The 24,173-nt window shown below is 38.9% G+C and overlaps 1 protein-coding gene across 4 annotated transcripts in view; it reads left to right on the top strand.

Annotated features, from left to right (window-relative positions):
* CIP2A (cellular inhibitor of PP2A) overlaps nt 1-17,935 on the top strand; it is a 32,320-nt gene extending 14,385 nt beyond the window's left edge. For 2 of the 4 annotated variants that reach the window (XM_048494580.1, XM_048494581.1), the window contains exons 11-21: nt 40-181; nt 738-837; nt 1,380-1,498; nt 1,651-1,840; nt 3,047-3,121; nt 3,194-3,304; nt 4,048-4,244; nt 5,039-5,152; nt 7,596-7,678; nt 10,527-10,666; nt 12,699-13,986. In XM_048494580.1, the coding sequence (XP_048350537.1) occupies nt 40-181; nt 738-837; nt 1,380-1,498; nt 1,651-1,840; nt 3,047-3,121; nt 3,194-3,304; nt 4,048-4,244; nt 5,039-5,152; nt 7,596-7,678; nt 10,527-10,666; nt 12,699-12,869 (1,442 nt within the window). In that variant the 3' untranslated portion in view covers nt 12,870-13,986. Of the gene's footprint in view, nt 1-39; nt 182-737; nt 838-1,379; nt 1,499-1,650; nt 1,841-3,046; nt 3,122-3,193; nt 3,305-4,047; nt 4,245-5,038; nt 5,153-7,595; nt 7,679-10,526; nt 10,667-12,698; nt 13,987-17,050 lie in introns of those variants that run through there. The other 2 variants (XM_048494578.1, XM_048494579.1) reach the window with 2 other exon arrangements.
* The last annotated feature ends 6,238 nt before the right edge of the window (nt 17,936-24,173 follow it).

Below are 24,173 nucleotides of genomic sequence, written 5' to 3'. Positions count from 1 at the left end.
AAATCTTACAAATGAGTCTTCTTCCTTAGCAGAACATACCCCTTTGTGCAGATGACATGTTAAAAACACATGTTACAAAGGTTCTAACAGCTAGCAAATGTATGAACTTGATAGAACATCATTTTACCTGCAGTGGGATTGACTTTGGCTTTGGAGCAAAGCTAATAGACTCTGAACTGAGGTAAGAAAAGTAAAAATTCTAGGTCTAAATGAATCATTCTGAATTCTGGTTCCTTTGAAGAGGAAATCTCAATAGAACATTGATGAACCCTAGTTGCCATAAATTGGCTGCAACTTGACAGCACTTTATGCACAAGGGAATGTCAGCCTTATTTAATAGGTCTAATATTTGGTCAGTTTCTGCATATGTCTCCAGACAAGCCACTTGCTGGCCAAAAACCATTAATGGTAGTTAGCTAGCATGGTGGAAGCTTTAAATATATACTATATGTATATATTACATGTTGTCTCCATTTTCTGTATTCTACAGTTAAGAATGTATAGTTCTTGTTTTAAGCAACCCTTAGTTTAGAAATTTTGCTTTTTTCATTATATAAAGAAATCTCTTTTTAGGCAAAATCCTGTTGGAAGAATTTATTTATTAAAATATTTATATCCTGCCTCTTTACTGTTCATTAAAACATTCCTAGCTGAAAACAAAAAACATTCAATGTTAGAAGCTTTGATATGTGCACTAAATGGGAAATGCTGTTTTTTTAATCTTATTATTGTTCTAGCAAGCTTGCTGCAGAGGCAGTATTAAAAACACTGGATCTTATGAGCAAACTTAAGCAGCTGGTTCCTAGCATGGAAGTCAGTTTTTACAAAGTTCTTCAGGTAAGTTTTGTGTTAGCTTAAATCTTTGAAATAATGTGTGGTGAAGTGGTGGCTTTTAGCTCTAGCAAGCTATACATGTCATAACCTTTTGAAAATATATGTCTTTCCTCTCCTAAACACTTGAGAGAGAACATCTTTATGACAATCATGTAGATACCATACTAACCCCAGTTCAGACAATTACTCCAGTTTGGTGTAAAAATGAGATTGAATTAAAGATTGTTTACGGTTCAAGGGTATGACTGTATTAAGACAATATCTGGTTTCTGTAATATACAGAATTGTTAATTCCTGTGTGGTGATATAAGAGTTCTGATGCCTTTCACTTTAATTCTTGGATACATGAAACAACAAAGAGAAGAAGAACATGCTAATGCTTCTTGCTGGAAAAGTACTTGTGATCAATAAAATGTAGGCTTTTCTTGTAAGAGTTAATGGATGCCATGAAAATGAATACATCATTTTATTTTTATGTGCTTGCCTCTCCTGCTGTCTGTCTTTCTCAAAGAAATTCTGTGAACTGACAAGTAATTTGTGTTTAGGACCAACGTTTGGTTGCACCTTTGGCTTTTGCTTTAACATCAGACTACAGAGAGCAAGTACAAGCGGGACTCAGAATACTCTTTGAAGCAGCCCCATTACCAGATTTTCCTGCCATAGTGTGAGATTCTTTCTTCCATGCTTGTGTTTCTGTCACTGTATTCCTGGGGTGCTTACTGTTGCTGACAGTTTCCCCCCTACATCCTCCTTAAATATTGCTGTATATACTTTTTCAATTGATACTTATTTTGGGTTTATTTGTTCCCCGAATAGGCTTGGTGAAAACATTGCAGCCAATAATTCTTACAGACATCAGGAAGCAGAGCACATACCTAAAAGGAGCCACATGCAGGCAGCTATGACCTGTGTTAATTCAGTGAAAGTTTCTGTTTACCCTCCCAATGAAGAAGCTGCAACTTTCAACATTCAGGACCTGATACAGAAACTTCAGTCAGGCCTAGAGGTTAATGGCTTTTTAACCAATTTCTTTTAGGATAAAAGCAGCGTATAAAATGCAATGAAGTCTGTCCAAATGTGCTAAGATCCAGTCACTCCAGCTTCTGTAGAATTCATTAAACAAAGGAGGGGTGAAGTGGTGCAAAGTCAGACTGCTAGGAAGATTGGAGGAAACCATTCCGTCCGAGATTTGAACCTACAAAAACCAGGGATTTAGTCCACTGAAACAAGTTGATGATTTGGTGACTAAATCTGTGTGTATTGCAGTTACATTGTAAAAGTAAATTGGGTAGAAACATGAACTACATTTCTTGTTTGGGTCTGACAACACATCCTAGAGAGAGAGAGAGAGAGAAAGAAAGAAATACATGCTACTGAAGAGCAGCTCTGACAGGCGATAATAAATGACAGGAAGGAAAGCTGTTGGTGAAATAACAAAATGAGAACCTAAGTCCTTGAACACTTAACTGCAAAGCTGTCCTAATTACCTGATAGAAGTACATTTTAGGTCTATATTTGTAATCAGACTTGCCCTATTAGGCTGTTTAACTATTTGGCCAGGATAGGGGGGCATATTCATTTTTTTAAAGCTCCCACTTTTTAATTTATATAATAAAGGGATGGCACACACACTTGGCTATTCTCAACGATACTGATCAAAAATGCATATTGTATAGCATCAATCACCTATAGGAAGTATAAACCTGTAAAAGGGATTCTTCTAGTACCTTGAAGTATGTTTACCGTAGTGCCATCTGAATGCAAGTAAGATGAAAGATAAATATTGTTTGCAATGCAATGTTTATGGTGAATATAGGACTATTTTTAGAAAATGTCAACATAGTTATGTGGATTCAATTAACACATTTCGCGAACATGCTGCTTTGTTAATACAGAAAATGAAGAAATTGGGTGCTGTGTGGTTTCCGGGCTGTTTGGCGTGTTCTAGCAGCATTCTCTCCTGGATCTGAAGATGCCAGCCACAGATGCAGGCGAAACGTCAGGAGACAATGCTGCTAGAACATGGCCATACAGCCCGGAAAACACACAGCACCCCAGTGATTCCGGCCATGAAAGCCTTCGACAATAAATGAAGAAATGTTGGATGTTTGCCAATACTTTAATCATCACAATTATTCCTGTCAAGCTTTTCATTTGTCTGAGTGGTTATAAGTTTGGCTTGACTTGCCTATTATTTCACACTGTCCCACAGATGAAGGAAACAGTAACAGATGTGAGGATATCTGAAATAATGGATGTGTATGAGCAGAAACTGTCTGCACTGGCTGTGAGTATGTAATATGCATGTTTGTGTTATGTTCATGTTTGCTGGTATCTGAATTTTTTCCCCTGTTTTTAGTCCAAAGAAACTAGATTGCAAGACCTTTTGGAAGCAAAGGCATTAGCACTTGCTCAGGCTGATAGACTCATTACCCAGTATCGTTGTCAGCGAGCCCAAGCAGAGTCAGAGGTGGGTAAAATCTGTAATAATCACATACAAATTAATTTTTTGCAGCCAACCAGTCCAAGCCTCTCAAAGCCCATAACAGGAAGGCTGGCGTATATATTTAAATAAATAAAGATGGCCTAGTCCTTTTTTAAAACAATATTGTTGGGGGTGGGGCTTTCTTAAGGCCGTCTGGTTTTGCACATCTATAGTGTCCTCATAGTGAAGTTGCTTTGCGGACTGGATAGTAAAAATGTTAAGTCTTATGGACCCATCCCAGGGACGTGAGACGAATTTGCCTGTGGAAGCGGCATGTGGCCATGCTGGTGCATTTTCCTTCCCTAGGGCATTTGCCCCAGCGGAGAAGCGAAACTGTTGGCGTGTGGCTGCCACGGTCCTTCACAGCACTGTCATAACAGGCATGGCCAGGGGAGGAGCCAACATTAGGTGTTACACTGGTGGTGAGGACGTGAGACTTACGATACCCTTTTGGATGGTGTAAATCTGTTGCGTCCAATGGGAGCTTCTTGGTAGCAGGGAGGCTTTTATGCTTTTGCAGCCTCCCCACTCCACCGGTAAGCCTCTTTGAGAGTGGTGGGACGCCACAGTGGGATGCCATGGATTGCCCAGGTCTTAAATCAATATTAAAAATGGGAGCTACTGATCCAAGGAAGAATTTCCAAATATAAAATAGAGTTACAAAAGTTATGTGTGCTATGGAACACCAAACTGTTAAGCCATCCGAATTTTTCCTATGTTTATAAAAGGCTAGAACCCTGGCTTCTATGTTGAAGGATGCCGAACGCAAAAATGAAGATCTTGATGCATTATTGAAAGCACAGCAGGTAGAATCTGAACGTGCCCAGAGTGATATCGAACAGCTCTTTCAACATAATAGGAAACTGCAAAGTATAGTTGAAGAACATGAGATACTTAAAAGATCTTCTATTGACCTTCTTCAAAAGTAAGGCATTAAACTGCTGTGAAAGTGTATGTGTGTGTGTGTTCAATATTTCTGTGATTGTAAAACTGTTTTGAGAGACTAATTTTCTGTTTACATGTGGACGGTAGGAGCAAATGTTGGGTGCCATACCAAAACCATCATCTCTAACAACAGAAATCTTAATTGGAGCAGAAACTGAATTGGTCTAATTGGTGAATGCAACAGTCTTCCAGAAAAAGCAAAGTTATAGTTTGAATCACTAATTCACAGTAAAAATTTAAGCTACAAGTGATGTGATTTTAAAAATAGAATTCATATGTTTAAAAAATGAGTAAGAATGCTATCTGGTAACATTAGATTGCTGATTTCAAGTTGTAACAAAAATGGAATTCTTTGTTCGAGATCATAACTGGACTGAAAAAATAGATAGCATAGGTTCAGTAATTCTTCAGCTCATGTTTGATTGTAGGCCTTGCCTATTTAGAATATAATATTCTCTAACTGGATTATTCAAACTTCAGTCTATACGCCTGTAGTCTTTCAGGAAGGCACTTTGAACAGGTTACTGAATAGGAATGTTAGGAATAAATAACAAGCTACTGGTTTGATTCTTTGATATGACTGCCGCAAAATGTTTGACACCTAACCAGTGAGTGGCCATTATCTATATTTAAGTCTGATCAGGGTTTTGTTCAAGACTGATTGAATACATGCGTGAATGAGTCCTATTTGAAACCTGTAATTTCTAATTTTTCAGCTAGGCAGGTTAGCACATAGCACTAATTAATTTGATGATCATACTTTAAACTTAACAGGCATGAAAGCACTGAAAGGCAATATAAAGACCTGCAAGTGACATATAATTCATTAAATAAACAGCTCGAGACTGTTAAAAGGCAGAATGAATCTCTCAAGCAACAGAATGACAGGTAAGTTGAGTTCCTACCTTTAATTTTTGAAAGCGCTTATTTTTGTGGGATGGTAAATGTTTGAGTTTTGATTCAGATTAGCTTGATGATGTACTGAGAATGTTTTAAAGTGGGTGTTTCATGGTTTGATTTTGGTTTTGGCAAAGACTTTTGGTGTGAACTAATCATAGTACAGAATGGAGTAGCAGTGTGGTACTAGTTTGAATGTTGGATTGCTACCTCTAAGGCTCAGTTTCAAATCCCTTCTCAATTCAGAAATTCAGGCCAGTAATTCAGCCTAATCTACTTGGCAAATGACTGAGAACACAGTCGGAAAGGGCAGAAACTTGTCTCTGTCATGAGTTCCTTGAAGGAGGCAGATAAAAATATAGATAAAATATGACAGCTATAAGATGATCATATTACTGTGCAGCCAAAATTAATTATTAAAATATTCTAACATTTATTTTGGATTTATAGTATAATTCTTTAGAGCATTTTGAATATGCCAAAAGCATAGCAGTATTTTTTTTCTTTTTTGCTAGCCTGGTCCTCAGTCAAGCCCTAAAGCACAGCTTATTTGGTAGGTACTTTGCAGAGTCTCAGATGTATTCCAAGGCAGAATAGAGGTGTTACATTTTAACTTTAGTTACATTTTTAATAAAGCTTGTTATACCTGTTCTGAGAATCTGTACATCTTTCCACAAGATTCTGCAGTTCATCATTTTGCTTAATAGCCGTGGAAAGATTGCAGTCTTAAACCTAATCTTACCTAGGAAGAAGCATATGTAAGATTGTCTTTCTCTAATACTGATTCTTCTCGTTCTTCTCTCATGTAATCTTTATCCTTATGTAAACTAGAGACTACACGGGAGACAATTGTAAAAAAGAATATTCTCTTCTGCTGTTTTTGTCACAAAAATAAGTCATTTCTGTAAAGTGGAGAACAGCACCTCTTAAATGTCAGTTATTTGCTCTGAAATTATTCTTCATATTTATCATTGCTTAAAAAAAACATATTTGCCTTTTATTCACAAGGCTGGTTGCACTAGACCCAATCCAAGAACACAATAATCTTTTAGTCTGGGCCTCCCCCTCCAGCTGCTTGTTCCTGTTGATGTAGTAGTACTCATATCCTGCTCACACCTTGCTGCACACAGAAACATTATCTGTGCACTCTATATGGATGTACTTTCCCAGCCCTGCTCTTTTGACAGGATGTGGGCAGAACAGCAATGTCTTTACCGACTGCTAAGTGGCACCTGTTGGCTTTTTGAAATTGTAATCCCTGCTATAACAATTCAATATACTGTGACTGGAAGCTGCAGGATTGGAAGAGGAAAGAGGGGCCATGTTCATCCGTTAGACAATTCCTGGACAGTCATGTGGGGCAGGGGAGAAGGTACAATTCATGCTGAAATTTGTCTGGAAAAAAGTGGATTTCTAGATATTCCTTTCTGATTTATTTTCCTCTTGCCAGTTTAGGGTATGGTTGGCATTCCACAACTACAGCCACTTAACTATGTGGTGCCATTTGAGTTCAGCATTAGAGATGCCATAAAATGTCATCCAGAATACCATGCGCACATAACTACATAGCTGATTATTTTTCTGAGAGTTTCATTCTCTTGAGAGAATATCAAAACTGTTATTGAAAACTATTAATATGCTCTGCATTAAAACAGTGGCTTCCTCAAGTGTATCGCATAATTACTTTTGCATAAGGAGTTGTAATTGCATCTTGTTTACATAAATATTAAACTGTAAATGATATAAACCTGTTAAATATTTTTTTAAGTTTTTAAAAATTATCCAAGTATCAAAAACAATTCTAGGAACTGGATTCAAACGTTCATTAAATGGAAAGGGGATACAGAGGTTTCTGGTGTCTTTTGTTTAATCACCAAATTGTCTCTTTTTTCCTTCTTTTTTAAATATGGAGGTTTTAAACCATATAGGAAATCAGGTTCATGTGCACCTCTTTGTCCTAAGGAAGCAATCATTATTGAATTTCTTCTTGTGATATACATTCCTAGGCTTCTATGCAAGCAGATAGGAATTTAATATCCTTGTAGGTATTCCAGAATTAGACTTCCAGTGTTTCCTGGCATATTTATTTGCGGGTGAGGAAATCCCCAACTGATGATTTTTGTTGGCAGTGAGAAGAAGCTTATTCTGCAGCATTATACAGTTGAAACCAAGATCTGTGGTTATTTTATATGACTGTAAAATCTATACTGAAATAAAAGAAGAAACACCAGTTTTCAAGAAACAGAAGCTTAGTTAAAATGCTGTTTTAAAATGGGGATGGTTTTTAACCTTATGTCCAAATGTCCATTCTATTCTAGATAACACCGTGATGGGCAAACATTACAATAATACACTGATGAATGGAGGAATCCTCCCTCTCACATTTTTGTTCTTTGGGGAAATTTTAATTTTTGTACCTTCTGCAATTTTTCAGAACTGTATGTCAGCTGCTAGAAGCAGAAGAGTTTGGAAAAGAATTGCATAAACAGCTTCAAGATAGAGAAGGAAAAATATCAAGTAAGTTACTGTTGACTTATACTGGTCTCTGTCATTTCATCAAGATAAACAGACTGGAAAATGCTGGAGTGTAGTGGGGTTTCTGGGCTGTATGGCTGTGTTCCAGTAGCATTTTCTCCTGATGTTTCGCCTGCATCTGTGGCTGGCATCTTCAGAAGATCTGATGGTAGTAAAGCAAAGCAAGTGGAGTATATGTACCTGTGGAATGTCCAGGGTGGGAGAAAGAACTATTTGCGTTAACAAGTGTAAAGGGTGCAATTAGCAAGTGTGATTTGCATGTGTTGAGTGGAATCCACCCATTTTAGCAAATGTAAGTAACAATGAAGTTTGCACAATCAGCTAGCGAGGGCATCTGCACAGCAGCCACCCAGCATTTTAATCCCTTTGATTGCTTCCTGCCTGGAAACACCCTGGGTGGGGTTCACTAACTATTGTCTTGATTCTAGTGTTTTTAAGTACTGGTAGCCGAACTTTGTTCATTTTCATAGTTCCTTCCTTTCTGTTGAAATTGTCCATTTGCTTGTGGATTTCAATGGCGTCTTTGTGTAGTCTGACATGCTGATTCTCTGTTTTATCTTTGAAAAAGTATTTACATTTGCAAAGCTGTGTTGGCGTCAGGTCTGAAGGACTTCCCACTCCCAAGCATGCATAAAAACAGTAGTTTTCTCAAGTGTATTCCATAATTACTTTTAGTTAAGAAGTTGTAATTGCTTCTTGTTTACATAAATGATGTTAACTCATTTTTGTTCTAATTTTGTACAATCCAAAATCATTTGTTACCTAGGCACTTGCTCAAGGTTTAGCCTATTCTCTCATGAGGTCCCTGGGCAAAGAATTATTATTATGACTGCAGCGGCTTTGGAGAACTATATGGATATTTTCTGGTTTACTTTTGTGCTTCTAAATATGATTGGGTTTGGATGCTGTTTTCATTTTGTGTGGCACTTTCCAAAAAGAAATCATACAATAGTATAAAGCATAGGGAATTAACAAAAAACTGAAAACAGGATTAAACAACAATGACTATTATATAGAAAAAAGGATAAACTTAATTCTAAAACACGTGTAATCCTTTTTTAGTCATAAAATGAGAGCAGTTATTCTTGCCTTAGTAATGCCAGTTGTAAAAAAAATCAACCTATAATTGAAATATTATTGTTACCGTATATACTCATGTATAAGTCGAATTTTTCAGCACATTTTTAATGCTGAAAAAGCTCCCCTCGACTTATATGCGGGTCATTAAATTTTTGTGTGTGTTTTTACTTTGCCGGCCAGCAAGGGGTGCAGTTTTTTATGCTAGCGGCACCAAAATTTCAGGGTACCCTCAGAAGACACTCCTGATGATACCAGCCAAGTTTGGTAAAGTTTGGTTCAGGGGGTCCAAAGTTATGGACCCCCAAAGGAGGTGCCCCCATTCCCCATTGTTTTCAATGGGAGCTATTAGTAGATGGGGCTACCCTTTTGAGGGTCCATAACTTTGGACCCTCTGAACCAAACTTCATTAAACTTGGCTGGTCTCATCAAGAGAGTCTCTTTATGATACCAGCCATGTTTGGTGAAGTTTGAGTCAGGGGATCCAAAGTTATTGATCCCCAAAAGGGTGCCCCATCCCCCATTGTTTACAATGGAAGCTAATAGTAGATTTTCCATTTCTGATTATATCCCTCTTAAAATCTAAGTTGGGTTACATTTGGACATACAGATGATGATGAGGAATCCAGTTTTGAAGATTTTAATTCTTGTGTTTTAGCTTGGTTGCTGATTGAGCTAAGGTTTTTGTACTTTTAAAGTTATTGTTGATACCATATTGTTCTTGTTGACCCTCTTTTCCACTTACAGAGCCAGTTTACTGTTTTTCTTTGAAATAAATATTCAAAAACATTTAACCTACTGATGCCTCAATTGATGTAATTTTATTGGTATCTATTTTTATTTTTGAAATTTACCAGCAGCTGCTGCATTTCCCACCCTCGACTTATATGCGAGTCAATAAGTTTTCCCAGCTTTTTGTGGTAAAATTAGGTGCCTCGACTTATATGCGGGTCGACTTATACACGAGTATATATGGTATTATCTTAATTTGATTTTTTAAAACAACAACATACTACAGCCAATACAAAATTATCAGTTTGTAATGGCCTGGGCAGTTAAAAAAAGCTTAGTACTGCTCTATCCAAGTATTCTCAGAAGTACATTTAGTGGGGCTTCTTTCCTGGTACATGTTGATAGAGTTGATGCCACAGTTATCTCACACCTCAGGTGTGCGGCATACAGAGCCTCAGATGTTAACCTCAGCCTTAGACAGGTTTGGATGCAAGTAGATGGTCCTAATCTCTAGTTATAATCTCAGTGTACAGATCTGAGATCACATGCAAGTACATACTTAATCTAAGAGCAACATTAAGTCTTTCATCCTGGCCCAAGAAGCACAAGTTAGTTCAGTAATAGTACAGCGCGTGTGAGCAGCAGCGCTATAGAAGCTAATTTAAGACAAACTGCTCCTTTTGAATGCTCCTATTTAGAGTGATTTATGCTTTTAAAGGTGAGGCTTTTAAAAAAAATGAAACAGCACTTTTCCACTTTGGTGATACAAGTACATGCTTTAAAAAATGAAACAGCACTTTTCCACTTTGGTGATACAAATACATGCTTTAATGAAGCTTATTTCTTAAATTGTTCCTGTCTCCATGTTTCTGCAGCAGTCGTGTTTTTGGTTAGGCAGGCATATGCCGAAGATAAGAGTTACTAGTGTTCAGTAGATGGCAGTACTGTGTAACTCATTTAATTGTAATTGATGCCTACTCTTAACTAAAACCCCAGTGTCTTGTCACTAATTCTCCAAAAGGTTTGCAACAAAAGGTGAAAGTTCAGGAAGAAAAATTGAAAGCAAGGGAGAAGGAAAAAACTGATATGGAAGAGACTATAGACATCCTTAGAAAAGAATTAAGTAGAACTGAGCAGACAAGGAAAGAATTGAGTATTAAGGTAAGCAAAGTTCATGCCAATGTAGTACTTTTATGACAGGGCTGAGGAATTAAACAGACATCTTGTAAACAGCTAATAATGAATAGATAAGGTGAAGACTTAAGGTTTCTTAAGTCCTTTATCCCGCCCTGATGAAAAAATCTAGAAGGTTTGTGTTGGATCTGTGAACAAAAGAATCATAGAACTTTCGCCAGCAGTTCCACCCATCCCTGAACAATTACTGGCATCATATTTAGCCATGTGAGTTGAGTGTGCTCTGTCAGCGCAGATATGTTGATGGAAGAGGCAGGAATGATGATTTCGTTCTCTTTCTCTTCCATACTACATTGGCCTTCAACTTGCATGGCTGTTAGTTCACATTTGTCCTGCAGCTCTGGGAATCAGATGGGTGGATGGAACTATTTGAGTAGGGATATTGGGAAAAATCAGTAATGATTTCTTCATTTTGCTGTTGGATTTGAGGGTGTCTTCAACCACAATGTTCAAGAGTGCACCCCCCCCCCAGTCTTGGTTGATCACATTTGGTGAGGATGAAGGTAATGGCTTGTCCTGTCCTGTCTCTGAGTTGCAAGCTCTTAGCCACTTCTATTGAGTTACAGTTTGCATGGTTAAGGAAGGGATAATTACAGTTATTAATGAACATATGAAGCAATTTTATTTCACCATGGGGGGGTTGCTGTCAAGTCACAGCTGGCCTATAGCAACCCCGTAGGGTTTTAAGGCAAAAGATGTTCAGAGGTGGCTTTCTGTTGCCTGCCTCTGCATCATCCTGGCATTCCATTGAAGTCTCCCATCCAAATACTAGCCAGCGTGACGGTTGAGAATGTATAACGCGTCCAAGGTCATGGCGCAAGCTTCTATGGTACAAGTGTGGATTTGAACCTGAGTTTCCCAGGTCCCACTCTGATACCTTAACCATGCTGGCTCTTTACCATGTTAGTTAGGAGCCTTGCGTAATACTTCTAGCCTGCTTTGAAACACTGGCAACCAAATGTACAGACTGCGGCAGCTGGGGATGGTGCCATTGGCACACCACCTCCAGAAGACTTTCTGATGGTATAGGGAGGCAGCAAAAAAGAAGAAAACTCTGGTCCCCTGGAATATACTCCAGAGCGGTCACGGAGTTACTCCACCCTTTTGTTGGCGTAAGTCCAAGGTCCACACTATGGCATTCCGAGCTGAAAAGCCTAAGTAGAACCTGACTGAAATCGGCTGCACCCTTGGGAACACCCTGGCCTGTCCCCTTCCCTTCCCTATGTTCGCTTGGACTCCAGCATAGCTCTGCCGCCACATCTACTTCTGGGTTTAGCTGCTGTGGGGCACCTAGCCATCAGTGTCTTTGCCCCCTCAGCTGGTGTGGGTGCCTCTTATGCCAGCAGAGGAGACAAACATACCAGTGCAGCCCTGTACCCACCCCAGACATCATTCCCCCACCCCCTACTCCCAGAATTGGGGCTATTATTGTAATAAATCCTGTTATACACAAGACAAATCCAGAACATCTTTCCTTTGACTATTTATTCATTTAAGCTTGCACTGCCTTTTTATTCTAAAATATATTGTACTTTGTGCTTCTGAAAGCAATCCCAGACTCAGCTGGCACCCCTCTGTTTCACTAATATTCCAATTTTGGGACTCTCCTTTTTTCCCTGCTTATCCAAGTTTTGCCCTTTTAGCAAACCATAGGGCATATACGTAGATGCATGTTTCTCCCATGTCTCCCATGATCTTAAGAGGAAGCATTGCTTTTCTTAGAATATTGGGTAATTACATTTTGTTTAGGGATGTAAGCTTCCTATTTCTCATCTATGGAATCGTTTTTCACTGTACATACAGTCTGCCAAGCATGGTCTACCATATAGTAATCTGAAGCATTACATCATTCACATAAAACATATTTTATGAAGCTGTTAAATTGGAGGATGCTTAAGTCAACTATGCCACATGATTTTAGTCCGCCTGGGTTGCTAGATAATGGGCAAATATATATACTAGCGACTGACGATGGAATTATATGTCATGTGTATCTTAGGCATCCTCCTGGGAAGTTCAGAAGACACAATTGGAAGGGCGACTGGAAGAAAAGGAGGCCTTGGTTAAACTCCAGCAAGAAGAACTGAATAAACATTCTCATATGATAGCCATGATACACAGCTTAAGTGGTGGTAAATTAAGTGCAGAGACTGTTAATCTCAGTTTATAGAATTTGATTATCTAGAACTATGTTTCATCCAAAAATCCAACTAGAATGAATGTAGATCTTCAGTATTATTATGTAAAGGAAATTCTGTATGCAGTCAGTCTTGAAAATTACTCTAGTAAAAATCACCTTTCTTGTTGACACTGCTATCCCACATGTTTCGGCTGCAGCTGGGGACCTCAGCTTGATCAGCTTTTTTAAAATAGTTATTTTAACATTTGTAAAGTAGAATCCAGGAAAATATACAAAGCTGCATTTATACTAAAATATAAAATTTAAAATATTGTTCTACAATATGCACGTCATCAATTGTTCTAATAGAAGTGTCACAGCCTTATTCATCCTCATGTTTCCAAACTTCTAATAACATATTAATGCCTAATTTCAGAAGCTGGAAAACACTGGTGTATATTTTACCCAGTTTTTATTTTTCTGTGTTAAATACTGTTCAGTCCTTTGCAATGTTTCTCAGTTCTTTAGGTCTGAATATATCTGGTTTATATGGAACTGTCAATGCTTCCATTTCTTTATGTATCAAGCTTTATATAGTCACTTTTGAATTTTCATTACATAACTATATTTCCCACACATCGGGGTAGAAATAATTTTATACACTTTTGAACCACTGCCTGAATATTTAATAAATCAACTCTGCCTAAATATTAAAGTAATGGACTTTGAGAACATATATTTATTTTGTCCAGAAAGGCAAAAGCATTCCTTTAGCTAAATTACAGTATCTTTGTATGTCTCCTGTGTATTTTAATTCAAAAATGAATCTATTGGTGCTTGGAGATACTAAAATTCTAAAACTCTATTACTCTAATTTCACTAAGTACACTGATGTTAGACTGTAACATCAATAAATACCTTCGAAATGTTCAGCTTTCCCTTTAGTTCCTGCGTCTTAATCTTTTGTTTTAGCAGTTTGAACTTAAGTGCAGTTACATTTTACAAAAGTTCAAACTCAGTTGCTTCAGCTCAATAGTAGCTTTTTAACATTTTAATAAACTAGTAGTTAACCTTTTAATGAAATAGTTATTTTCCATAGATGTCTCTTCATAACCTTTTTCTAGATACCATTTGTCTTTGTAAAGGGAAATAAAAAATTTACTGCAGAGCTGTGTGTGTTTAAATATATTCCCTACAAGTCATATGCTTGGATCTCATTTAGACCTACATATATATATTTTAATTCACTTAAAGTATTTGTACTGATAATAAATTATACTTCATTTCCAGAAGGCTTCAAAAACCAGTTCTCTATGGTCACAAACGGAGGAGAAGAGTCACATTATTAAATAAAATACTTTCAAATTAAAAAAAACACCCAGTGTGTAGAAACATGTTTGGAAGAAGGGCTCTAAAATAGTCTTCACCCTGACATGCTAGATTTCTATATGCCGAGTTACCTGTGTGTGGAAGGGTATGCTATTATTACAAATCTGTCTTAGAACATCCTGAGGTAAACAGAACCTGGACTGTTGGTGCATGAAGAGCGGTGGTGGATTCCACACAGGGGAAATACAATGGGTGTAGAGTACAATACAAACTGGAAGGTGAGGGACTTGCACATGTCCCAATTGAAAATGAGTTTGCTCCCATTTTATTCTTTCAACCTGGGATTTTTGAAAATTGCTAAATCAGTGGTTCTTTTGCAAAATTCCAGGTTGGTGCCACTCCCTTGCGACCAGGGAAGAGGCACTTTGTTTCCGTCCCTTCCACTGTGCTGTCCACAGTCACAGAGAATCCCCCTGCCACAGCAATATGTTCATTATTGCTCTTCTGTTGCAGGGAGGTTGCAGTTACACAAGTGCAGCTGATCACATTGTGGGACAATTGGCATGGCTGCAGGGGTTCATTTCTATATGCCTGCACAGCTATGCATGTGTTTCAGGAAATGTAAAAAAGAAGCATCTCCGTGCAAAGGTGCAAAATCAACCTGGATTGTTTCCATGGGCTCCGCTGCCTGCACAGCATGCATATAAACGGGAAAAAGGAAAATGAGTTCCTTTATAATGACTGCAACCCATTATATATTTGCTGTTCAGAATCCATCAGGGACGCCAGCTGCTTTGAATGTGAACCACATAACCCAATGCACCATGTTGACTTGGAGTCAGGGGTGTAGCTAGGGTAAATGGAGCCCGGGGCAAAATCTGAGTTTTGCGCCCCCCCCCCCATTTGGGCAGCCTCCCTCCCCCACCACGACCAAACAACATTTTTTGCACCAGGTCATCTCAAAGTCACCATTGCATTATAGAACATGGCCCAACACACAAATCTGAACACACCCAGGGCTCCCTAGTTTAAACAACATTGAAAGTGATGCTATTTTTTTTTAAGGAGGGGGAATCCACCCTGAAACAGCATCACTTTTAATGTTGTTTAAACTACAGAGCCCAGATTCTCCTTATAAATCCAATCTTAAGGATACTCTGGGCTCCCCTAGTTTAAACAACATTGAAAGTGATGCTGTTTCAGGGGATTCCCCACCCCAAACAGCATCATTTTTCAATATTGTTGGTTATTGTGGGCTGTGTGGTTGGTCTGGTTAGTTGTATCTTGTTCCTAATGAATGCTGCCATCTGTGGCTGGTATTTTCAGAGGTTATCACAGAGAGAAGTCTATTATACACTGTGTCCAGCCTTCTCTTATAACAGACTTCTCTGTGATACACTTCTGAAGATGCCAGCCACAGATGCAGGCGTAAATGTTAGGAACAAGATCTATCAGACCACGGGCTACACAGCCTGTAAACTCACAACTACCAGTTGAATCTGGTTTTGAAAGCCTTTCAACAATACTTTTAATGTTTTTTTGTCTAGGGGCCCAGATTCTCACTTTAAATCCACTCCAAAGGTGGATTTAAAGAGAGAACCTGAGGGAAAATGTGAGGGTGCCTGTCAGGGAGCAATGTTTGTGCCAAGCACCAAACTTTAGGCTATCTTCAGAAGACTCTCCTGATTAAACCACCCAGGTTTAGTGAAGTTTGGTTCAGGAAGCCCAAAGTTATGGACCCTCAAAGGGTAGCCGTATCTACCATTAGCTCGGTGACAATGGAGGATGGAGCACTTTTGGGGTCCATAATAAACCTCTGAACCAACCTGGAATGCTTCAGAACCTAATCAACTATCAGGAGACCCAATCCTTATACGCATACCACCCAGGTTTAGTGAAGTTTGATTCAGGGATCCAAAGTTATGGACCCCTCAGGAAATGGTAGCGTTACTATTATTAGCTCCCATTGGAAATAATGGAGTATGGGGTCACCATTTTGTGGGTCCATAGCGTTGGACCCCTGAACCAAACTGGCCGCAAACGGCTGGTATCATCAGGAGAGTCACCTGACAATAGTCTGAAAGTTTGGTGCTGCTAGCCTAAAAACTGCGCCCCCTGCAGGCCAGAAATGGGAAAAACCCTGAAAAATAGAAAAAGCCACTAACGAACCTGCAATTTTTGCGCCCACCACAAGGTGGCGCCCGGGGCACTTGTCCCCGGATGTCCCCATGGTAGCTACGCCTCTGCTTGGAGTAGTTCTGGTTACCCTCATACCATCAGCAGAGGCATGCAGTGGGACAGTATTGGCTCCCCTGGAGACTCTGAGGAAGAGGTCTGGTAGTGAAGAGTGTTTGCTTTTGTCTGACAACACTGTCTTGTCAAAACAATACTGCTTCTAGAAGACTTGAGTTCATGGGTTAAGGAACCATTCTAATTCTGCCTGGATTTGGGATGTCTGGTAGAGAGACAAAAGATGTTTTAATAAGAAACATTAAGGCTTGAGGTTCAATGCTTGTCTAATCTTTGTCACAGAATATCAATATATATATTGTTGAAGGCTTTCACGTTTTGAATCAGCTGGCTATTGATTCCATACTGTGCCATGGTAGGAGATGCATGACCTGCCTCTGAAGATGCCAGCCCAGGGTGTGGGCAGAATGTTAGGAGCAAAAATTACCAGGCCCCCAAATCAAATCTTAGCATCTTCAGTTTAAAGAAACCCATCCAACAGCTGGAGCAGAGCTTCCTCTATCTGGAACCTTAGAAATCCTATCCCAATCACAGTAAAGAATACTGAGCTACATGGATAGTTTAGGGAGGCAGCTCTGCGTGTGTTGACATTAAAGAGTTTGCTGACTATTGTTTCAATTATTTTTAAATTTTCATTTCCTTTTCATTTTTAGTGAACAACAATTCAAAACAACACAGACATACATCTGAGAGGAAGCTACATTGGGCTGTGGTTGCCAAAACGTGAATCTTGTGGCAAATTCAAATCATTTTGGCATAAGGTTTCTGGAGAACTGAGTTCTGGTTTATAAAAGTTTAGTTCTTTATGAATGTTGTTGGTGTTTAAAATGCCACAAACTCTTTGTTGTTCAAACCAAAGAGAAGCTGAAGTTTTGCCTTCTGATGTCTCTGGTCTACTTACAAATTCACCGCGTTGATTCTTTGGTACCAACTACATAATGCAAACAAGGCATTTCTGCTTTAAAAAAATGAATATTTTGGACCTGTTTGTTTGTTGATTTGCACTGAATTTTGCTAGTGTTTCACTCCTAATGCAGCATCATTATTTGCTTTTTTAGTCCCTCCAGAGATTTAAATGTCTAGCTAGGTGATTTTCATTAGAATTTTTTTCTAATTTACCAGAAATCACAAATGCAGTAGAATAATCATTATTTTAAATGCTGCGGGACTACTGCAGTTGAATGAAATCTTCCCTTTCCCAAATCTGTCGTAATTGCCCCAAAACAGTCAGTAGCCTTTGGCACTGCCTAAGGCAGAGGCCCGCAGGATATTTGGCAGTTAACATGCTGTTCTGCCAACCACTTGGAAGAAGACAGAGCTGGAGTGGTTCTTGACAGGTGCCTAGAGCCAATCTGATCCCCCTCCTGCCAGATTATGACAGGTAAGAGGCGTTCTACTGGGGAATGGGTTCATGGACTTGGCTTGGGATGTAGGAAATCTGACTTAACACTGTACGTGCTGTGATGTGTGGATTGATGCTGCTAAAGGCTTATGAATACTGGCCATATTGAATAAGTTTAATCTAATAAAAAATTGAGGCTTGAAAAATATGGAGATCCTCACCTTATTGCAGTTGTCATTGTATCACTGAGACCACGGTCCTTAACATTTCTGCTGCAGGTGTCCCATTGATTTCAATGCAATTTACTCAGACGTGAAAATACACACTGGTAAAACAGTGATTTTTTTTAATACAGTCATATATATAATAACTGGTTTGCTCATTTGGGGTGTTTTAGGAAGTACCCTGAAAGTATTAGGAAGATACAGAGGAATAGCCTGTAAATTAATATAAAGGCAAATTACACATGCAACATGCTCTATAGAATTCAAAAGAAAAGAAAAAATCCTAGTTAGCCTGTTCCACATTTGACTTTTAAATTTGGCTGAGAATTTCAGATGAATCCTAAACTGCAACCCTCTGGCTATAATTGCTTTTCTAAGTTTCATCCCAAGATAAGATACTAGAAAATCTATAACGTTTCTTCTCTAGTACAGTTTTAATACTAGTAGTAGCTATGCATCTCATATGGTTTGGCCTTCCAGAGATTGGGAGAGGAACTTGAATCTTTTCATCAGATATTGTCCTTGAAATGATTATTTGCTCTTTTACCAAGTATGTGCAATCTGTATATTATCCTAACAGGAAAAATGCCAATTCTTTCAGGCATTTAGACTGGGAGAGTAGTGCAGGCTGAGTAAATGATTTTTATATGTGAGCTCTATCCATATTGAAGGACTGGCTGCTGTTTAGCAATACCAACATTTAAATGTCAGCATTAGCTGGAGGTTGAGAGATACTTCACAGTTTTGTCCCGTTTACCTTTAATAGAAGCTATTAGTGTATAAAGGAGTCTGACTCTGAAGGAAACCTTCATTGGTTGCTTCTGACCTGGATAACTAAAAACAGTTTTAAACATTCCACCCTTGGCTAAGAGCTTTGTGTATAGTGCAAGGATTCCTAGATTGTAGTGATTATCTGGGCCATTGGCAATGTTTTTTCACATCCAGTTTTAGGAAAGAGGCCTGAGTAGACAACCCTTACTGAGGTTTAAATGACCCCAAACACTGTTGGGGTTTTTTAGAACTTCAACATCTCTTTGTACCCTTCTGGGCTCCCTGGGATAGATCTCAACAGCATTATTTTACGTATATTCCTTGTCTTTCCAGAAAGATGCGCCCTCAGAAAGCAATATTAGCTTATAGCCCTGGGATGCCTTTGAATAGAGGTAGGTCAAATCATGCCCTGAACTTCCTAAAACACAAGCTAAGAGACCTTTAATTCAAACATTGTACAATGAATAATGTTTAGTATTAGTAACAAAGTAGAATGCCACAAACTTAGACCTTTATATTTTGGACACACCAGCTTTCCCTGGAGAATTGCTTATAGATATCGGTTCAGAGCTAAGCTGAGATTTCAGTATGCAGTTTGAAGTTAGTGCTTTGAATCACGGTTTTATTCTACAGTGGAACCTTGGTTTTCGTTGGCAATCCATCCGAAAAGAATTGATGAAAACTGAAACTGATGAAAATCAGGCAAACTTTTCCATAGGAATCAGTGTAAATCCAATTAATCCGTTCCAGGCACTCCAAAAAACACCCAAAAACACATTTTTTGGTGAATTAACATAGTGTTTAATGCTGAAAACATTAACAAACAATAACACTAGGACCAGCTTCAGAGCCAGTGGACCAATGTTGCACCAGAAAGCTGTCCAAAGATGTCTGTTTCTGATGCTTCTTTAAGATTTGTCTGAAATGGGGCAAAGACATTGTCATTAAACAAGTTGCAGACACGGCCTGCAACAGCTTTGTCTGGGTGATTTTTCTCCACAAACCCTTACTGCAAATCGATGAAAACCGAGGCAAATCAATGAAAACAGAGACAAATTTTTCACTAAAAAATCAATGAAAACCGAAACCGATGAAAACCGAAGGCAATGAAAATCGAGGTTCCACTGTAGCTCTTAAGAAGCTTGCAGAAGTTTAGGCAAACTGTTATGCTGGAGAGCTATTATGGTATAATGGTTGGACTAGGATCTAGTGGTTAGACTAGGATCTACTCAGGTACAAATCTAAAGTTTGCCTTGGAAACTTGATGGATGACCTTGAGGCAGTTATAATTTTCAGCCTAAACTACCGCACATGGTTATTGTAAGATAAAATGAAGGATAAGAAAACAATGATGTAAGCTGCTTCAAGTCCCTGTTTTAGAGAAAAGGTGGGGTTTACAGTAAATAACAATTTTAAAAGTTCTACTCTCCAGCAGAACATTTGTAATGGAAATATGCTTAATGCCTTGATCTTTCTATTAGGTTGCCAACAACACCAGGCGATTTAGAGAACCATTAAAAAGATTGCCATGTGTCTTGTGAAATAGACATGAAGTCTTGCTAGTCTAAAATTAAGCAGATGCTGTTGTTTAATCCAGGACGGATGTTTAATCCAGGACCATTGTTTGAAAAGATGCTGTTAACAAAGTGACATATCTTGCAAGCTTCCATAAATTAAAACGTGATCTCTGGAAATATTTTTCACTTATCTCAAACTGCTGAAGTGTTCTGCCGTATCAGAATAACTTCTCAGGAATTACATGTATTTAAAATTAGCATTTGCAAAAGTGAGTAAAGCAGTATAGGGCAGAGAGAATGACTTCAAAGTAATGGCTGCTGTAATGCATTTTGGGGCTCTTGCTCTGCACTATGTGATTAAATACTAATTTTGCCATTGGGCAGCTGCTCTCAGGGCTCGGTATTACTGTAAAATATCTGACCATATTATTTATGTTAGTGTTCATGGTTTACATTTCAACTGTTGTACAAGACTGCCAAAAAATTCTGACATCTGAAAGGAAATAAAAAGCCCTCGTAATTACAGACTTAAAAGGCTTATATGATAAGCTTTGAAAAAGAACACTTATCCACTTACACTGGATCCTAAGCCTCATGACTGAAAGAAGGGAAGGATCATTTGTGTCAAGTGTCTTTATTGTGTCTCTCACTCTGTTGCCTGAGGACACAGCTTAGAAATATTTTAATCTATTTTTAACTCGTACCCATCAATTGAAATCTAGGTTTTATTGGCTCCCCTCCCCCTATCTTGAGCTTGAGAGCTACCTTTTTAAAACAAATACTGCTTATTCCTAGACCATTTCATGCAATTGATGAAGTGGGCTCTAATGCACAGTACTTTATGACACAATAAATTTGTTGTTGACTCATTCTTGGAATTTTTAAAAAATTACCTCTGACCCCCAAGTATTATTTTGATTCCACAGTTTAATTGCACTTCCTGCAACATGGGTTTCAACCAGTGGCGTAACTAGGCAAACTGGAGCCCTGGGCAAAACCTGAGTTTGATGCCCCCCCAGGCGCGTGCCCAATGCAATGTGCACCCCCCTTGTAGCTACGCCCAGTGGCGCATCTAGGCAAACTGGAGTTTGGTGCCCCCCATGGGCAGCCATCCTCCCCCACTGTGACCAAGCAATGATTTTTTACACCAGGTTGTTTCAAAATCACAATCACATTATAGAACATGCCTCAACTCACAAATCTGAGCACAGCAATAAGCCATGCCACACAGCAGAAATATTTTTTGAAAACATTTTTAAAATGCTTTCAAAATGTTTTATTACTGCTATGAAAACATTTCATGGTGTTGTATCCAGTACCCCCAATTGGGGGAAACAGCATCACTTTCAATGTTTCAAAGGCGAATCTGGGCTCCCTAGTTTAAACAAGTGATGCTGGAATCCATCCCCAAACAGCATCATTTTCAATGGTGTTTAAACTAGGGAGCCCAGATTCTCCTTTTAAATCTACCTTAAAGGGAGAATCTGGGGTTCCCAGTTTAAACAACATTGGAAGTGATGCTATTTTGGGGTTGATTCTCCCCCACCCTGAAACAGCATCACTTGCAGTGTTTAAACTGGGGACCTCAGATTCTCCCTTTAAATCCATGTCAAAGGCGGGGGGATTTAAAAGGAAAATCTGGGGAAATTTGGGAGGTGCCTGCTGGCAGGGGTGCAATTGTTAAGCTAGCAGCACCAAACTTTCAGGGTATCTTTAGGAGACTCCCCTAATGATACCACCCAGGTTTGGTGAAGTTTGGTTCAGGGGGTCCAAAGTTATGGACCCTCAAAGGTGTAGCCACCATCTTCTGTTAGCTCCCATTGGAAACAATGGATGATGGGACACCCCCTTTGGGAGTCCATAGCTTTGGACCCCCTGGACCAAACTTCACAAAACCTGGGTGGTATCAGTAAAAGATTCTCCTGATGATACCTCCCAGGTTTGGTGAAGTTTGGTTCAGGGGGTCCAAAGTTATCGACCCTCAAAGGTGTAGCCTCATCTCCTATTAGCTCCCATTGGAAACAATGGGGGATGGGGCACCCCCTTTGGGAGTCCATAACTTTGGACTCCCTGAACCAAACCTCACCAAACTTGGGCGATAGCATCAGGAAAGTCTCCCAAAACATCCTGAAAATTTTGGTGCTGCTAGCCTAAAAACTGCGCCCTCTGCAGGCCAAAAATGGAAAACACTGAAAATACAAAAAACCCCACAAACCTGCACTCCCCACAGGGCTGCGCCCAGGGCAACTGCCCACTTTGCCCAATGGGAGGAACGCCTCTGGTTTCAACAATAAGAATGAACTTCAACATAGAAAAAAACTGCATATAAGACATATGTGGTATAGAAGTTAAGAAATGAACTGCAGTTAAGAGTGTTGGACTAATATCTGGGAGGCCCAGGTTTGAATTCCCATGGAGGGTTGCTGGGTTATCATGGGCCTTTCATACTGTCTCAGCCTAACCTAACTCACAAAGTTGTTGTGAGAATAAAATGGAGAAGATAAGGTAAAAGCCCCTTTGGGGAGAAAGTTGGGGTAATTTTATCTATTTATATTTGTATGCCGTCTTTCCCCTTGCAGGCTCAGGGTTGCAACATATGATAAATACAATAACATTCAACACGATCTGCAGTTATCTATAAAATCTATCCAGATGGTGATTAAAAGCTCTCATAGCTAAAACAATAAGTTTCAAACAACTTTAACAAAAAGTTAAAGGGGAAGAGGGTGTGAGAGAAGTAAACTGTAGGCCTGGTGGAACAGCTCCATCTTACAGACCCTGCGGAACTGCATTAAGTCTCTCAGCGCCCAGGTCTCATCTGACAGAATGTTTCACCAGGCTGAAGCCAGGGCCAAGAACACTCTGACAGACCAGCCATATAGTTTTTGGCAAGGGATCATCAGCAGATGGTTGTTAGCTGAACATAATTATTAAATAAATAATAAACATCTGGCAGTTAATAAATAATCAGCAAATTATATCACCCAGAAATCCAGCCATCAACTCATCAATCTCAACACCACACATAGTATATAGCAGTGAAAACCAGACTCACTGAATTGATTTGTTTTTAGCTTTGAAGATCTTTCCCACCTATCATTTAGCGTTTTTTTGAAATATAAGTGTATGAGCGTGATTGACTTGACACCTCCCAAATTTTTGTAATTAGCCTTTGAGCTCCATTTTGTGATTGTCTCTTGTAGCAGCCATTTTGTGGTTGTTCCCACTCAAAATACCAAAAGTGCCCACAGGCACAACAAGATTAGGAATATCTGATATAAGGAAAGCATGTGCTTTCTCATAAATCTCTTGCCATAATGTTTTTTCATGCTATATGTCTCTTTGTTTTTACAGAGACATGGATAGTCTTCTTTATTTGATAAGTTAGTGCAAAACATAACTTGAAATTATATTCCCATTTCTCATCTCATCATGATGTTAAAAACATGCAAGCTTTGCCAAGTAAGATTTACATGATTTCTTTATTATTGGTGTTCAGTACATAGCTTCTTGGTGCTCAGTAAGTAGCTTAAGACAATCTTCTTTTGTTTGCTGTTAAAGGTTTTCTGGGTTGTGTGGCTGTGTTGTGGTAGTTTTTGCTGATTCCACCATAAAAGCCTTCAGCAATCTTCTTTTGTGTTTATAGACTTGGCTAAAACTGGTTGTGGTTGAATAGATCCTGGTATTTTGACTTAACTGTGGTGGATTCTGCATGGGCCAAAAACAGCCGTGTGAAAACGGTGTAAACCCTTTTACACCATTGTAAACCATTTTACACCGTTTTCACACCACTGTTTTTGGCCCATGAGGAATCCACCTGTGTGTGTTGTGGCTTTTGCTGGTCTGGTATTGTTTTATAATAGACTTCTAATTTTATTTTATGCTTTACTGTTGGAAGCTGGGTATGTTCCCGCACAATATT

This window comes from Sphaerodactylus townsendi, linkage group LG04 (assembly GCF_021028975.2).
Source record: "Sphaerodactylus townsendi isolate TG3544 linkage group LG04, MPM_Stown_v2.3, whole genome shotgun sequence".
Lineage (NCBI taxonomy): Eukaryota > Metazoa > Chordata > Lepidosauria > Squamata > Sphaerodactylidae > Sphaerodactylus > Sphaerodactylus townsendi.
This window is presented reverse-complemented; position numbering and strand designations above follow the sequence as displayed.